Here is an 18863-nt window from a genome sequence, read left to right as displayed (position 1 = left end):
CTGCTGGTTGCATAATTGACTTGTAGTCAAAGTTGCACGGACATGGAGACAGATACAAATATGGATACGGTATTGGATATGGATACGGCCATTTTTTAAGACCCCCAATATGGATACGGCTGGATATGTCATTCATAAAAAACACATACTCATATATTTAACACAATTTTCTAAGTTATTAGAGGAGATTTTCATTTCTTCAAAAGCAATACAAACACATTATTTCTACATAAATAATTATAAGTCAATTTAACATTTTACAATATGCATGTGAGATTTTGCCAAGATCAAGAGCTCAATGAAATGTACAAAATAGAGACATAATATGGGACAAGAATAAACTGTATTCTCATCAATAGAAAATGATCAATAATAATGATTCAATAGTTACATACAATGTAGATGAGCTTGCTTATATAGGCAAGGCTAGGGATATGTGAGCACACAAACATGACATGTGGCTCAATAATTAACAAGGGTAGGTAGGAAATAGGTGTGGGTAGGTAGGAGAAATAATATAATAGTCCACATGAGGTGGATCACCCACTGAATGTGGAGTGTAACAACAAAATCAACACCATAAAAGGTGGAATTTCTCCTACACACATTATCCCAATGTGGCACAAACACCCAAGTGTCTCATACCCAAACTACTATGAAATGCATTATCCTAAGTAAACTTAAGTAAGTGTAATAATATCCAAAATGAATAATTATTTACACCAACACCCCCCCTTAAGTGCAACTTAGGGGAATGCACTTAAGTCTACAATGCAACTAAGCAATGCAAGATGGGTCCCGGCTACGAGGCCATGTTAGGTACCCATGTACAAATGCAAATGCATGAAAACCAATGCAATGAAATCTCTCACAAAGTGGGGAAAGAGAGAAAAACCCAATGGGAAAAAACCCTCCCCCAAAAGAGAGATGAAAAACATACAAGAGAACTCTCATAGGAGAATGTGAAGGACAAAACCCCATGTGAGGAAAAAGTCCCTCCCATATGAGAGAAGAAGAGAAGCTAGAAAGCCCCCCCTCAATGTGGAATCTGCACCAATGATAGAAGCTCGATGTATGAAGAAACTGCTCCACGAACGTCGAACAACATTCCTCCCCTTAGGAAGAAACAAAACCAAAGGTGTATCCATGAAGTCTCCCCAATCATGAAGGGAAGATGTATGAAGAAAACTCATGATGAAAGGAATCTTTGAAAACTGCTCAAGTGTCCCCATGTCGATGCTGAAAGATACCCCCTCCAAAGGTGGCAAATTGTGCCACACTGCTGAAAAAGGCACTCCAAGATCTAGTGGAGATGGATGTGGAACATGTCCCAAAGACTCACATGTCTCCTCAAAACATAAAGAGACCTCCTCCAACTGCTGTACATAAGTATCCACAATCATGTCAACCTCGAAAGAATGATCATGTAGAGAATGAACAAGAGGGTCAGAGTGTGCCCTCGCAACAATCGAAGAAGGATCACCTTCATCAAAGAGAAGATGAATGTCATCAATGATGTCTCCCAAATCTGCAATGTAGGATTCCATAAATAAACTTGCAATATCTGTCAAGTAATCATCCCATGAATCTGAAGCTGGAAGACAATGAATATCCTGCTGCACTAAATCACATGAAGGCAAAACTGTCGCACTATCCGCATCATCAGATGCAATAGGTGATGTGATATCAATATGAGGAGATGAAATACAAGGCTCAAGAATGGGGTCACATGTGAGAATCCCCATGTTCAAGTGTCCAAAGTTCTCAAAATCTGAACCATCACAATAAGTGTGATCATCATGTGTAGAATCATCAAATGTGAAGTCATCATCATCAACAAAATCTGAAAAGGAGTATAACCGAGATGCATGATCAACCACCCCGGTTGCAATGATAGCTCTAGTCTCCATGTCTCTAATGAAAACTGAGTCAGGTGTGAACTCCACAACTCTCTTAGTTGCGCCATGTGTGATTTGATAGATAGAAAGGAGATTGTTTGTCAAGTGGGGTACACACAACACATCATTGAAGGAGTTATCCCCAATGTCAATAGATCCTTTCCCAATCACATCCATGTATGTATGATTGCCCATCAAAATCTGTGGCATGGTGCAAGGCTCAAATGTAGAGAACATAGACTGTGAAGATGCCATATGATGAGAAGCCCCTAAATCTAGAAGCCATCTCTCTGAATCATGACTGATAGTAGCACATAGAGCTTTTCCTTTTCTTGTTCCAAAAGAGTGAGTCTTTCCACTTGTAGAAGCCATGAATGCTTGCCCTTTTCCTTTTGAATGTGAGGAAGTGGAAGTTGATGAATCATCCTTCTTGTAGACTTTAGGCAAATCAATGTTATGCTTTTTGATGATATGTGTGAGCTCATCAATCTTCTTAGAATGGCAATGATGTTCCTCATGACCAATCTTTTTACAATAAGCACAAGTAGGTCTCTCCCTCTTTGGTGAATTATCTCTCTTGGAAGAGGATGAATCTCCTTGTTGTGGAGAAGATGGTGCTTTTTCTTTAGGCTTTGATTGCCATTTCTTCTTGTTTGAGTTGTCCTTTCCTTGATTTCCTTTTTTCCCTTGATTTGCCACTAATGCTTGAGACTTAGAAGCCTTAAGAATGCCCATGCTTATCAACTTAGTTTGTTCCATCATCAACATTTCATTGAAAGCATCAAATGTAGGCATTTTGTAGCTTGAACCCATTGTCATCCTATGGGTTTGGAAACTAGAAACAAATGCTGCATATTCTTGTGGAAGCTTGCCTATCAAGTTGAATATCAATTGAGTATCTTTCTTATCAATGCCACAATCTTTGAGTTGTGCCCTCAACTCATTTGCCTTAGTGACATAATCTTGTATAGTATCAAAGTTCTTGGGATCTAACATGGTGAGATCACTATCAATTTGATATCCTCTAATCTCATCAACTTGACCATACAAGTCTTGAAACTTTTGCCAAGCATCCTTGATTAGAGTACACTTCTCAATATGAAAAATGAGATCCTTTGATACATACTTTCTTAAGGTACCAATTGCCATGATATTTTTAGGGAGCCAATCCAAGTGACCAACTGGATCAACCTTAGGATCAGCAGGAGCAACAATAGTTCCATCAATGTAATGAGTGAGTCCTTTTTCCATAAGTTTACTCCATGCATCAATTTTCCAAGTAGCATAATTATGTGGAGTTAAGAGAGGAAACTTAGAAGAACCCATAGCAGCAAAAAGGAAGGAACACAAGAGCACAAAAGCACAAGAGACACCCCCCCAAATTCACTCAATCAAAGTACCCCCCCAAACGTGATGATTTTGGCACTTTATACTTAGTGCGATTACAATGAGCCACTTGCAAAACAAGGCAAAGTGGACTTATGATGCAAATTTTACAACTTCTCAAATGAGATACAAGAGACTTCAATCAATAGTGCAATGAATCTAACTGAGATTCAAGCAAATATACAAGTACCAAGAGAGCCAAAAATGGCCAAAATCTGAAAGTACAATTTCTACTTACAATTGCATCAATCTGATAGCATCATGTGAAAGTAGATGAAAAAATACGCACTTTCAAAACAAATGGCACCTAAAAAGGAGGTCGTATGACCCCAAACGAAGCCTCTGAATTTGCAAAAACTGGGATTACTCAGGTACAGTCACCGAAAACTGCATTTTCTGAAAAAATAGTGCATCAAAATCAAAAAATTTCTTCACCATTGCGGAGAGCACGAAATTCTAGCCCATTTCAAAAAAAATTGCTCGAAAAAAGGAGCAAAAATGAGCAAGTTATGGTCATTTGAAGTTGAATTGCAAAATCAAAAATGCAAATGAGAGGGGCCTGCCAAATTTTTGAAAAATGCTGACGTGGCGCTGACGTTAGCAAGTCACTATGTTAAATTTGATGGCCGTATGACCGTCACAAAACTTCGCCCCTGCTGACTGGGCGGGCATCCGCACTGTACGGACTGCTGACGTGGCAGATGGCTGTGCAAGTGACTGTGTGGTCCGTACCGTACGGATTTGCTGACTGGGCACTGTACAGTGCGTACGGAAAAGCTGACTGGGCAGCTCTGCGTGGCAGATGACTGTGTGTACAGGCAGTTGACTGTGTAAGGTTTGTACCCGCGGGCCAGTGGCCGCCTGCCACGTGGCGGACGCGGGATTCGCCGGGTTAGGTTGACCGGCGGAGGGAGCTGTCAGCGGGCCCGGGCGCTGCCGGAGGCGGTAGAGACCGGCGCGGCAGTAGGTGGAAGCGATTGGAGAGGGGACGCAGTCTGGACGGCGGCGGCGGGCTCCGGAGGGAACACGGCCGGAGCGTGTAGAATGCTGCGGCGGCGGGACGTGGGCGGTGGGCAGGAGGAGTGACCGGCCAACGGAGTCTGCTGTGGAGGCGGTGGGAGGCGCCGGGAGGTTCCTCCGGGGGCGGCACGGTAGCAGTGATTGCACGGCGGGCGCTGCGGCTTCGGCGGAGTTCGGGGTTCCCGATGGGTGGTGCGGGAAACAACGCAGCGACGGGTACAACGAGACCTGCAACTTGCAACACGCAGGTACGGGGGGGTCTGCGGACCCCCAAAAACTGCTTTATGATTTTTTTTTTTTTTTTTTTCTCGAAATTTTTTTAATTTTTTTGATTTTTGATTTTTTCAATTTTTTGATTTTTTTGACGAATTTTTTTTTTATTTTTCAATTTCGGAAAATATAAATTTTTTTCGAAATTCACACAATAATAATAAAATTGGTGAAATTTTTTTTTCTCACCAAAATAGGCCGACTTTATAACCAAAATTGATGGAAACGGCCACTTGAACGCAATGACGAGGTCGGATCTGGTCTAGGACGCCTCCAAAAGATGCTGCTCCTCAGATCTGCCTCTTGACGTCGCAATAATGCCTCTTCAAGACGAATCAATGAAGCCCCAATGGCTCTGATACCATGTGAGATTTTGCCAAGATCAAGAGCTCAATGAAATGTACAAAATAGAGACATAATATGGGACAAGAATAAACTGTATTCTCATCAATAGAAAATGATCAATAATAATGATTCAATAGTTACATACAACGTAGATGAGCTTGCTTATATAGGCAAGGCTAGGGATATGTGAGCACACAAACATGACATGTGGCTCAATAATTAACAAGGGTAGGTAGGAAATAGGTGTGGGTAGGTAGGAGAAATAATATAATAGTCCACATGATCTCTGTCGGCATAACCGATTTAAGTAATGAGTAATTGATTCATTCCTATTTTAATTGATTTGTTCACTCCTGCAGAGATATTCCTGCACTACCGTAAGATATTGATGCTGTACAAAATATCCCTTTGTTCCTTAAGGAACTAACATTTCTAGCTCAAGTATACACAACCATGGTACCTAGCTTGCTAGAGACAACAAGATGGTGAAGAGTTGGGGCCACTCCTGAAGTTCAAATATTTTTAACATTGAACTTCATTGTCTACTAATTCAACAAAAATCTTATCTTCACACAAAAATACCATTTATGAAGTCCATTGGGTGATTTACTTTCCATGCTTTTTATTTTGTCTTTTGCACTTATACATGGGGAATTTCACCTATGTTGTTATGCCTGTATGTTTAAGGCATGCAAACTAAACATTTCTGTGATGACCCCAAACACTGTGGGCCCCCATTCATTTTTCATGTGGTTTCCTGTGTTTGAGCCCTGTTTTTGGAAAATCATCAAATTTTTGAGCATTTTGTGATAGCTAGCTATCTCACAATTCGTTTGGGGATGTCAAACTATCCTTGGGATGGATTGGGAGGAAACTAGGTGTCCTTTGGATGTTTTAGGAATGGTTCAATGATTCTGATGTGATTGATACCTTCACAAGAAAAGACATATAAAGAGGAAAAAATGTGGTGGGGATTAGCTAAGGTCCCTCCCCTTCTCAGCACACCCACACTCAAAGTGTTGGTGAAAGGAGGAGGTAAACTGGTAGTGCCTCCGAATTATCATGCCATAGGAATTGTGATAATCCTTCTGAACAAAGTGGGATTAAATGACCAAGTTGTATACAACAAAAGTGGCTCCTATTCCAACCCCTTATCATTTTTCCAGTAGGGGTGCTTCTATGGTTGCTAAGGTTAATGTGGAGAAGGGAGACGAGTCCTGCAAAGCTAAAAAGAAGGCCAAATGAAAACACCCGAGGAGGCTGATGGTGCAACTGGAAGTTTTTTCTTTGGCCGATGGTATCCAATTTCATGTTGTTTGGTTTCTTAGTTATAAAGATGATTAAAATAAGGCTTGTGCTGCAGGTACCTCATATGTGCCTATAAGTGAAATACAATGTAGATCTTTATTTCACGGTAAGTTATCAAGGCTAATTTGGTGCTGGAGGACCTGAAGGAGACATGGGTAAGGACATGATGCTTAACTATCATTTATGGGTGGAGAACTAAGATGCATTGACGACCCATCACCTCATGGAGGTTTTATATCCCACAAGATCTTTTTTCCTTGGAGCCATGTTGGTTCTAGAAAGAGTAAAGATGTAGATTTCCAATTTCAGATTTTTAAGGATACCGCAGAGGAGGTTGGGTTTACCAATGTTGTGCACATTGTAGTTCATATGTGTAGATTAACAGAATGGTTGGTTCAAGATGCCTAGAAACATTTATCCTTTTGACCCAGTGACAGGTTCCTGAATTTAAAAGTGCAGTAATTGAGTGAAAGTTGAAACAGGTGTTATCGGATGCTAGAGATATGCAGATGCTTATCTATAACAACACCACCTCATTGGCACTGTTGAGAGATATTTGTTGGAAGGAATTCCTTGAATATGTAGACATGAGATATACCAAGGTTGCAAGAGCCAGTGCAGATTAAGACCATACTTTATGATTAGAATTGATGGGTGTAATTGTTGGAAAATAAGGTGATTAGAATTGATGGGTGTCACTCGGTGCTTATGGATAGCTATTTGTGATATCACAGTTGTTTGATATCTTGACATGACCTCTCCTAACATTTGGGAAGATATACGAGACATTTGACAATATTCTTTGGTGAGATGAAATGAGAAAGTATTTTAATTCGCAAATTCATGCAACATTATCAACAATTTATTGTCACTATCAATCCATTGCATTCCGTTTTTATGAGACCCTTTTCAAGTGGTTTTCTGCTTTGGGGAGAATTTTATGGAACTGCTGTATGTTTTTGATAATATGATTCTCAAATTTTTATGTTGATGAAAATATAAAAATGTTTTTGATTTTCCTTAAGATTTAATATGGTTCAAACCTGTACATGATGTCCAGGCAACTTCACAAATGTTTTTTTATTTCATAGAAATTGAGACATCTCAACTTTTTCTGGCTCAAGATATCCGAAGCAAAGGGCTCTAGAACTCCAAAAATAGGGAATGGGAATTGCCGCCCAACCTGATACAATCTTAATTTACTTGAAGAATGCCAACTAGAAACAAAGTATCAGAAACCAATTCAGTTTGAGGTGAAAAAGTTCTTCACATAAAACTTATGTTCCATGGCATTTCCGGGACATGGACAGGCTGATGGCAGGGGACACATTTTGGGGATGGCAGCCTGAGGGCCATTTCTGTGTGTGGCAGGGGGATGGCAATATATATGAATTTTTTAAAATATATTAATTTATATAGAGAGATAGATAGATACTCAAATTTCTACAAGTATAATATCTACCTTTGGTTTATAGCTTATACTTGTATAACAGCAATAACAGTAGCATAACAGTAGAGATAGAGTGGAGATCTCAAATTTTATCATGACAGCAGTATATAACAGCGATAAAATTTAATCATGATAGCAGTATGCCAGTAGTATTTCAGCAGTTTAATCATGACAATAATATAACAGCAATATATTATATAACAACAATATTTGATTGTTTAAATTTTAAAGTTTTAGAAATTAAAATTAAAATTAAAAGTTTGAATTCAAGTCTCAAACAATGAAACTTCAAAATACAACTACGCCTCGTTTGGTCTATCAATATCAAAAAACTGTGTACCCTCTGGTTGAAGTTGTGGTTCGTCCAATGGAATCCCAACCAATTCTGGGATCTCCTCCTTGTCAATCTGCCTAACATGCTTCAGGATCAACATCCCAACATGCTCTATGGAGTCCACCGATACTTAGTAGTCTATGGATCCTGAAGTCTCATGGCATTGTGAACTGCAACTAGCTTTTCTGTTTATTTAGGGTTCTCCTGATCCTCTTAATTAAGTGTGTTACATGGAAAGTTGTCTCCACCCCTCAAATCCCCATTCTTGCAAGTGTAAACACGGAACAATGATATCAAATATTATAATGGTCTCCAACAAGGACACAACCTCTAGTACAATAAATTATAAATGTTAAAAAATAGAATGTATCTTTTGCATATTAGGGCGAATAAGGGGAGTGTGAGGGTTTATGGGACCCCACGCTCCTTTAGAATCCAATAAATATTTTCCAGAGTCTCTTTTTAAAAAAAAATCGTTTAAATATATGTTATCTATAGGGGACATGTGGCAGTCCTTGAGATAGTTGAGGGACATTTGAGACGTCCCCAAATACCTTGGGGATGTCGACGTGTTCCCTTTTAAGTTTCCTACCATCCTTGTTTGAAGGGACACGTTCCAAGGTATTTCCTAGTTTTTAAGATTAGGGGAGGGCGAGGGGGGTGACAACGAGGGGACATTCCCTAATGTCTCATTGTTCCAAGAATGCTTTAGGGGATAGGGATGGGTGTTTGAGGGGTGGGGATGAGTACCTGTGTAACACAACATAAAACAAATAATTGGAAGGGAAATTGAAGCTTTGTATTTTTTTTTAGTATTTTCAAATAGCCCACAAATATAGTTGAAATGAGCATCTGAGCCAACTGATACTAATATTTAACTCCTTTCAAACAATACAATACCTAGCTCCTTAAGAACAACAACTTGGAAATTACTACTAGAAGCCAAATAATGGAAGATCAAGGATCACCTTTTAGAATTTGACCTTACATGTCACTTTGGGTATTTATACTTGTGCCTCCACAATGAGAACCCAACACTTTAAACTCTTAATCTCAACCCTTTGGACTAGCTTTGAATTTTAATAACTCTATTGCTCTCAATAGTCTCAGCCCACTTCAAATTTATTATAATTGAAGCCTCCATATTGTTAATGTCAAACCTAGAGGAGTTGTAGGCCAAATCTTTAGACTTAGTATTGTCTCTCATTGCTTCGGCTATTGGTTTGGGATTGGTGGTTTTTTATTTCTTTTGTTGAGTTCTATGGATGGGACACGCTATATATCTAGCCGCTTTAGAAATATATAACAAATAATTAATATAAATACAAATATTGAAAAGAAATAAAATATTTCTTACATAAGTATCTAGGGTATATGAATGAAACAAAGCACTAATAAATAAATTACCCTAGATAAAAGAGTTGGATTATAATGAAAATAGTAGTGTTCGACAATGTAAGAATGTCTAGTTTACCACTAACACATGCAACACATTGTTCACCTTGGCCTAATTATTGCAAGCGGTGAGCTCATTTTGTGTAATGTCCCCTCCCTAAGCATTAGCTATTTCTAGAGATTCCCTATGACTCTGGTTCCCGTGGGCTAACATAACACGGTGATTAGGGAACCCTTTTGAGGGTGTTCTATGGCTCTTCAGTTGACCTTTTTGGTGCGTATTTCAGTATTTTTTTGGTTCAATGTCCAAGTTTGTTTGTGGTATGCCTTCTTGAGATCATTTAAGGCTCTTCGATGCACACTATTTTTAGTAAGTCACTTGGATGTTTGGATCATACTTGCTATTTATATAGCTATATCTAGAAAGTTAGCAGGATTAGTATCATGAATTGTTATTGGCATTTATTAGAGTTTAATGATTTAATTTAATTTATTAAAGTCTTATCAAGCATTGACTTTAATATTATTAATTATATTAAATGACTTTATGAGAAGGGGTTAAAAGAGTAAGTATATTAATCTCATAAATTGATTAATTAAAAGACATAAAAGGGCACCTACCATGGAGATTTAAAACATCAAAAAGCAATTAATTTAAAATGATTAAAAAGCCAAGTTGGACGTGGGCTTTGGGGGAGATATAAAAAGCTGAAGCAAGGGTTTGCTGGTTTGTGAAAGCCATTGCTTTTTGAGGACGAAATCCCTCAAAGAGAATAGTGTTTGCAAGTGTGAAAGATCACCAAAGAGCAATCAATTTGATAATCTCAATCATAGGTTATAATTGTGCTTCATTGGATTCAATACATCAAAGTTTGATCAGATTTTTAAGAGATAGAAAGAGAGCAGATTGAAGGGTTTAAATTGCAGGTTGGAGGCATTGGTGGTTCACCATTGCTAGCTGTACCGTCTGCAAATCATGCCGTACCTTTCCTAAGGCCAATGTGGGGTTTGGGAATGCTTTTTTAAATTAGATTCAGATTCTAATCAGGCCGTACCAGTCTTGATCAGCAGCTGTCCATCTCTAATCAGCTAATTAATCTTTCTAATTGGACATTTGGGGTGTCGTGTTGCCTGGCAACCCCTTTGCGTTTGGACTGGGGTATGTTCAGTATTTTAATTTGATGCAAATAATAATTGTGGGTGTTGTGAGTTATTTATCATTTTGTTTTAGAAGTTGTTTAATTTCATTTTCCAGCATTCATTTTCATTATATGCAAGAATATCAAAAAAATATCAGAGCAGATTTTTCTTGCCCGCCTGTGAACAGGGTGTTTGATGAGTGATAAAGAGTATCAGACTTACACTAGGGAACAATAACATATTCAGTGGCAGCCACCACAGGTTCCATAAGGTGATTCTATCTCAGAGATTTTGGGTTTACATAGAAGTTCTTTTAGTGATAGTGATAGTATTACATGCCAGATGGCAGAAAAAGGACAAAGGACGAGCTGGTTCTCTTAGTTCGAATACCAGAGCAGAGAGGAGGTTCGACAATATGATGGACATGATGTCGCAACTATTGTCTAAGTTTAATCAGATTATGACTTCACATATAGGTCATACAGGTGAGACGAGTGAGTTCAATAGGGGTGATGACCAACATACTATGGAGAGTAGGACAACCACTACAGGTTTAGTGTCCAAACACCTACAACCGACTTTTGCTCATAGGGAGGCTCCATAGTTTCAGGTGCATGAACTGTCGGTTTCTATGGTTGAGGAGATTAGATTACACTATACGGAGTATATGACCCTACAACCTAAAATCAGAGATATGTTGTCTATAGAGCAGTTCATGAACCAGAAGAGGCACGAAACGGGTGTATCCGATAGGATAGTGACTAGGGCGCCTCAGGGGATGAGAGACTTCCAACAGGCGATAAGTAAGATAATTTTGGAACACTTTGATGGTAGTGGTAAATGTACAACATGTGCCTGGGTACAAAAGCTTGACAATTACCTCTCCTTGAGACCTCTGCTAGAGGATGAGGTGATTAAATTTGCTACCTTGCGTTTGAATGGTTTGGTACATGAGTGGTGGTACCATGGCTCGGTGACGTTTGGTCACAATTTGATTACCACTTATGATGAGTTCACTTATAAACTCATTGAATGATTTGACAGTAAGGACCCAGAGTTGTATTTTTGATAGCTTGCACAGTTGACCTTGGATGGCACCTTGGATGCTCACAAAAAGGCGACTAGTGGTGTTATTTAGTGAGGAACTCATGGAGCTCTTACGAGGATGGCTTAAGGCATTTGAACCTCCTACTTTTCAAGAGGCTATGAGGAAAGCTAGAAGTATGGAACTTGCTGCCCCTAGGAGTAAGTCACCATCTAAGTCTTTCTCTCACAAGAAGGACAAGAAATACGACCATAGGGAAAAAGAACAGCCAAAGAAAAGCACTATAAAACTGGATGATGAGACTCTTAATGACCTAAGGAAGATGAAACTATATTTCAAATGCAAGGGCCCATGGGACCCAAATCGTAAATGCCCTATGAAAGGAAAAGCCAACCAAATGAAGTACTTCACTGTTGAAGAATCAGGATTAGAAAAATTAGACCAGCAATTTGATTCTGAAGAAAGTGAAACAGGAAGTGCCTCAGAAGAGTCCAGGAAAGAATAGGAATTTAATAGGCCCATGGAAAAACTCTCTAGTATCCAAGAAGAGGGTGCATTCAGTATTCATGGACTCTGAGGTGGACAGCAAGTGTTCACATTGTTGGATATAGGTGCTACTCATAATTTCATCAATGAAGGACTTGTTGCCAAAAGAGGGCTCAAACCAGAAGAGTTCAAAGGACTCAAAGTGAGTTGCAGATGGTTTTATTCTCGTTTGCACAAGAAGGATTCTCAACCTAATCATTCAACTGAGTGATTGTGAGTTTCAGGCAGATTATTATGTGGTTAGTCTAGGAGAGATGGATGTAGTTTTGGGCATGAAATGGCTTTGTGCTAGCAGTGAGTTTTACTTTAACTTGCGAACCATGGGGATGAAGTTTGAGGTAAACAAGAGGAAACATGTGCTTAGAGCTATGTCGAATGGTGGATTGTGTATGGTCTTAGTCAAAAGGATAGAGCAAATCACTCGGCATAATCAATGAGAGTGGACAGCAAAACGTATGGTTATGTCCATGACAACCAATCAGTGGAAACAAGAAGAAGTTGATAATCTTCTCATGGTAATATAGTTTGCAGCCATGAAGTAGAGGACATAACAGAAAATATTCTTAATGAATCAACATCTAATGATGAAGGATTAAAACTTGAAAGAGATGTTATTAAGAGAGCTGACGTGGATAGGCATCATATGAAAAAACCAATGGTTATTAATGAAAACTTCACTTCCAGTCATGTGACAACAATTATGATGGATGATACGCTTGACTTTTAATTGCAAATATCTCGTGAATCAGCACTTGTCGATGGTCAACTTCACATGGAAGGAGGGGTACTTGAGGGTATTGGTTACTCTACACTATGGAATAAAACAAATTCTAATTTTTTGAGTTACAACAGCAGCTACTTATCTTCTTGCAATCATGAGGTGATAGTCCTAAAGCATGAAGATGTAAGTGATACCGAGTCTCCTAATGATGACTCAAGCTTCAAGAGTTATACATGATGCTTTTGATATAGATCCACTCCACTAGAGGTCTGATTTTGTACATCATACCATGGAGGGTGTTAAGAATACACTTGATATGTGTGATGGATGGATACAAAGAGCTAGGAAGGCAAAGTTGCTGGCTGCCCAAGCAAAACAACGCTTTAAAGGAATCGAGGAATGCTGCAATCATATAGATCAAACAAGATAACAAAGAGAAGCCTATCTTTGGTCACTATTTCTTCCAAGGGAAGAAGACACGGAGATGGAGCATACAAGGGATGAGCCTCTTGAGATGAGGAAGCAAGAAGAGCATGCAGATGTGTGTAAACAAGAAAAGAGGTATGATTCAGAAAATTCTGTTTGGATATCTGGTTTGTTTCATGAGGTTCAGGAGCTTCCTCTTTTAAAGAACCCATTGAAGGCTCAAATCATAGAGAACACACTTGATGTATCAGCCACTAGTGTTATACCAGCACAAAGAGAAGGAGGCATAAATCTCAGATTTGGTTGGGCCTTTGGTCATTTGTGAAGAGCTTGAGGAATTGACTTGTGATGTGATACAATCCTATTATGTTGATGACTCTTTGATAGGGTATTAGGTTGCCCTACTTTCAGGATTTAAGGAATCTGTATTTGATTGGCATGGGCTTAGGAAAATAAAGTTTCAGTTGATCTATGATCCCAAGCATGGGGATATTTTTATGATACTTGGCTTCGAATTGCAAATGTTTGTGTTTCAACTGGACTGTGGTGCATTTAATGCGTGTAAGCAGTTTGGGCATGATGAGTTTATGATCATGATCAGAGTGGATTAGCATCAGCGTGGTGGTTTCTTTCTGAGGAAACTTGGGATCCTGGGAACATTCTTGGTTGCATCAAATTATCTTGGACTGGGATATGTTCAGTATTTTAATTTGATGCAAATAATAATTGTGGGTTTGGTGATGTCATTTATCTTCCATTATATGCAAAAATATAAAAAAATCAGAAAAAACAAATAAAAAAAAAACAAATATCTAGATCAGGGTGGGATATTTCATTTTGATTTAAGTAGAGGCTGGAATTTGAAGAGTTGTCAGAATATTCACATATGTACAAGGGTTGACTATTTGAACAAATATTTGGTTAGGCTCCTAGAGGCTTAGAGATTGTTAGGGTTTTCCCATAGTTGGAGATAGAGCAGGTGCAGAGGAATTACATTGATGTGTTTTTAGGTTCCAATGAACCTTGTTTAGAGATGTAATGAATCTAGGGGTCCCCTAAAAAATATTGTGTGTATCTGGGACGTTTTCTAATTTTTTGCAAAATAGCAGATGGGGTGGGGGATCTTTCCTAAAAGTTCTTGCATCCCCAAAATTTTCCCTTTGTGGGATAGGGTCATATTTGGTAGGGGATGCATCCTCAAGTGGGATAGGTTTTTGCAAGTCCTTAAATTGTACACAAACTTTGTTCTATCTTGTAGTTGTGGAATGGATCCCCGCATTTGCAGATTTGACCCTGCTGTGTTCAGGCCTTTTTACTTGCAAAATAAGTTTCACTCACACCTGTAACCTGCAATAAGATACTTGATTGTGTCGAGGAACACTGTAGCAGTTTGCTATGCAAGGATCTTCACCTTGGTTAAATCTTGTTGCTCGATTCAAAGATTTTGTTAAATGATTAAACTTTTAAAGATAGCAAGCAACTGTAAATAACAGTGAGGCAATTGTGATGGTGAGTGGTGCTTTGAAACGTGATACTTGAAGAAAAAGTAATAGGGTGATGCAAAGACCTAGAGTTTTGAATTTGTCAGAGGCAATGCAATAGGGACAGTTGGTGTAGAGTGCTGTCATGACAAGGGCAAGAATGATTTTAAATGACAATGCTTGTAATGAGTGATTCCAAATGAGGGTAGTTTTGGATCTAAAGTGACAGTTGATTCTTAAAAATGATAGTTGATTGTGTATTTGAGTAATGTCCTTTTATACATGTCATAGGAAAACGTATTTGGAAGTCTTGGAGGAGTCAACAATTAGTTGGAAAGGTTCAGTTTGGGCCCAAGACAAAAGCTGGATTTTGAAAATTCGTGTCAATCTTGCAGCTGCAGAATTGCCCTGGGTTAAATCTGCACCTGCAATTTTGAACTTAATAGAGCAACAGTAAATTTAGGATCTGAGAATTGTCTCAGCAGGGACTAAATTCTATTCCTGATGGGAAATCTGAGTGTGAGCTCTTTGGGGAACCAAACTATTCCAAATCATGTGCTTGGGCAATGTACTTAGGACACTTCTGCTAAATTGTGCGAAACAAAGGGCAAGATTCAAGAGTGTGCAGTATGCATTTCCACCCTTGCAAATATGAATTTATAACAGAAACACACATTTAGTCGTGAGGCATTTTGTTAGCCATAAAGTCACATAAAGGCCTATGCATGCAGTACATTGTTGATTTTCAAACAAGAACACGTGACTGTGGATGTAAACTGGATAACAGTTCTCAAGAGGTACATCACATTCAACAATTTTGGATAAATGTCTAATCCTCACATGCCTCTGGCTGTTCAAGAAAGCATGCATTCTTTCAAAGATGTAAATATTTCTTTCTATTCTTCTTGAGAGTTCGCACATTATTTTGGGTGCACTTTTCTTAAAAAGCAAAGCAATTTGGGTGCATTATTTTGTTGAGAATGTTGAAAATCAAATTTACATCTACGGTAAAAATTTAGTGTTAAAAATTAGTCGGATGAACTTTTTTGTTCTGCTTTAGATATGAAATATAGGTGCTCACTATTTTTTTCATCTCGATATTATATTGTTTAATTTTCTTATTTTAGTTATAAGCAAACTTTTTGGTCCCTGTTGGGAGATGTACAGGTACTGCATGGTTTGCAAGGTCACTCATCTTGACTGCAGACTATATATTCTTGTGTGTTGAAGATTTGGTGCAGTTTGGATCTATCTCAGAGGAGGCTGTAATTTCCGAGCCTTATTTTGTTCTTGAAGCATGGTCTTCTGTATGCAACATCGTAGAATTGGTGAGGATGATTTGCCTCAAATGGAAGCTTTATTTACTGTTAATTGTAATTTTTAGTAATTAGTATTGCAACCCATTTTTTATTGGATAGGAGAAATATCTGATTGGCTCCATAATTAGTTATCTCTTGGTATGGCATGATTTTCTGTGCTCCACAGGTCATTGAGTCTAAGCAATGTCAATCCGTAACATTAGTGTTTAGCAACATCATCTGTGGGAAATTCCAACTTGTCACAGAGAACAGAGTTTTCTTATCCAATGACAGTACTGAAGCATATAAAGATGAGTTAGGCTGCATTGTCTGGAAGCTGAAGGGATTTACAGAAGACACATTGCTGAAGTTTATCACCTTGCTGAGGGCTGTTTATATGGAAGCTACAATGCATCCTTTAACTGTAAAAAGTATTGTGTAACTCTTATGGCTGTATAGCTGGGGTTTGGATATTTATCATCATTTCTCTGTCATAATGGGCTTTGATTTCGCCCTGTTGTGATTGCTGCCTGTTTCTTGTTTGTACCTGTCACATATATAGAGTCGGCAGTAAGCCAATTGTTTGAACTGCCGGAAGAGTTGTATGATTTGGTTTGTTGAAGTATCCCTTTGATGCGAGAGCTTCACCAATGTAATTTTACGGAATGGAATTTGTACATATCCATCAACGATTGTTTTACAAAGTCAGTGATGCCAGGGTTTGGTCTGCCTGTATTGAGGTGTGTTATTTTTTCATGTTTACTTAAAAAGTTTCTGGCAGATTCTTTTGGGTTAATCAGACTCTGCTGGCAGGATTTTTTGTCGTTTTATCAGTCAACAAGCAGTTTGATGCCGAAATCTATTTTGTTAGAAACGTAATTTTTCTACATGCTCGAAGAAGTTTGTTTCTGAAGATTACTAAGATTTAACTTCTCATCGGCAATGTTCTTTGGAAATAAGTGCATACGTTTGATACCTTGGTATCCTTGCAGAGGTGGGAAATTATTTAATTAGATTATACTTGCTATAATGGCTGTTGAATGAATTGTGGTGTTACCCTTCATCCAAGGCATTTGCTTTTAACATGGTCATGGACATCAATATATATTTTTTAAATTCCATTATATAACCGGATTCTGGATTCACAATCTCCGTTAGATTATAGCAAAGGCTTTTGAAATTCGGTACATACTAATGAATCATATTTTTTGGCAGGTAGGAAAGTCCAGTTCTTTTCCATAAAGATCAATTTCTGATGGATTTCTGCTGCCAAACATTCGGAGCCTAGGAAATCTTGCTAAATGTCTATGGCCTGGCTGTTGCCAGCCTTATTATCATAGTAACCAGGGATATCCATAACAATAATTTACAAGTCAAGCATTTGTATTGTCTCTTCATGTACTTACTGTATCATAGCTGCTGGAGGTTTTCTAGGTTACATATTAACAAATCAAGGGAAATTTTCTGTTGCATCCCTAGTTGTTAGTGGTGTAAACTTGTATGGCTATAGATATTTCTTCTAGTTATATTACGTTCCTTTGTTCTTTCATATCATGTAGTTATAAATATTAAGAAAACAGAATAGGATAGACGGACTTTAATTAAGGATTAGTCTGATTCGTGTGAGGGTTCTTTATTCTTCAATATTTGATTAGTATTTTGCTTTACCCTTGTAGACATTAAATGCAATCAATTCTGTTTGAATAATGAAACATAAATTTTTGCTTTATCTTCATAGCAAATTGAAAGACACCAGAGTAACAAACCCATGGGTTTATTAATTGGATATTTGTAGGCTATATTAATTTCTAATGAAGTTTTCAGATCCAATCACTGTTCTTTATATTTCAGACTATAAAACAGGGCACAGCTGGCCGTGCTTAAGAAACACAAATATTAAAAATTAAAACAATTGGACTCTAAATAAAGGGCTTCACAATTAATTTTTAACATATGAATTCTACTGAAGACCGGGGCAAAGTGTTTACTTAACAACTTTGTCGTTGCTCTTCTTTTTCCTTTCTTTCTTTTTAAATTAAATTGGTGTATTTACTGCCAAAATCTTGTTTACCTATAAAGTTTATGTGTTTTTGGTATTTTTAAGTTTGGATTGTTCATGCTGCCTTCGGGCTGTTTGTATCTAGGGTCAACATCCTTGTTTTGATGCTTTGATTATAAAAAACGTATGCTTTTTCAGTACCATCTATCATTATGAAGTGATTTTTTTAATTGATCTTGGTACTACATATAGTTCAATAACCATAACATGGTCTATTTCTCAAGAAAAAATGATGTATCATGTTTAAAAGGTGTGGCAATAGACATAAAGATCGTATGTCGTATCACCTACATTGTTGCTTCCATCAGATTTTTCTGTGATGGATGAAACTGTTAGGGAGCAAACATTTTCTTTGCCAATGGTTCTTTATGGATTAGATTGGTGAGTTTATTTGTATCAACGTTTTGGATCATACTCTATGATCCATCATCAGGATAGTAGAGAGCTATGAGAGACAAAAGATGTTAAGTTGCATACTAAGAATGGTTTAAATAAGGTTAAGGAGGGGACAAAGAAATAGGTAAAAAGGAAAATTAAAAATGAAGAGGGATAAAATAAAAGATCGAACAACAAAAGCAAAAAAAAAAGAATAAAGAGATTAAAAATAGATATGATAGAAATTTAATACAAATATTAAATTTGAATTGAGATTGACATGAGAATTGACACAAAATAGATTTATTGAAAGAGATAAAAAACAACTTGAAATCCATATGCAATAGAAAAGTCTCCAATCGAATC

The 18863-nt window shown here is 37.9% G+C and overlaps 1 protein-coding gene across 3 annotated transcripts in view; it reads left to right on the top strand.

Moving 5' to 3' along the window:
• The window catches only part of LOC131027345 (uncharacterized), a 55801-nt gene extending 38266 nt beyond the window's left edge, over positions 1-17535 (top strand). The window contains exons 10-13 of one of the 3 annotated variants that reach the window (XM_057957376.2): positions 15933-16093; positions 16251-16803; positions 16877-17057; positions 17279-17535. In XM_057957376.2, the coding sequence (XP_057813359.2) occupies positions 15933-16093; positions 16251-16505 (416 nt within the window). In that variant the 3' untranslated portion in view covers positions 16506-16803; positions 16877-17057; positions 17279-17535. Of the gene's footprint in view, positions 1-15932; positions 16094-16250; positions 17058-17278 lie in introns of all 3 variants that reach the window. The other 2 variants (XM_057957373.2, XM_057957374.2) reach the window with 2 other exon arrangements.
• The last annotated feature ends 1328 nt before the right edge of the window (positions 17536-18863 follow it).

This window comes from Cryptomeria japonica, chromosome 3, assembly GCF_030272615.1.
Source record: "Cryptomeria japonica chromosome 3, Sugi_1.0, whole genome shotgun sequence".
Classification (NCBI taxonomy): domain Eukaryota; kingdom Viridiplantae; phylum Streptophyta; class Pinopsida; order Cupressales; family Cupressaceae; genus Cryptomeria; species Cryptomeria japonica.
Note: the sequence above shows the minus strand (reverse complement) of the source record. Positions and strands in the feature narration are given on the sequence as shown.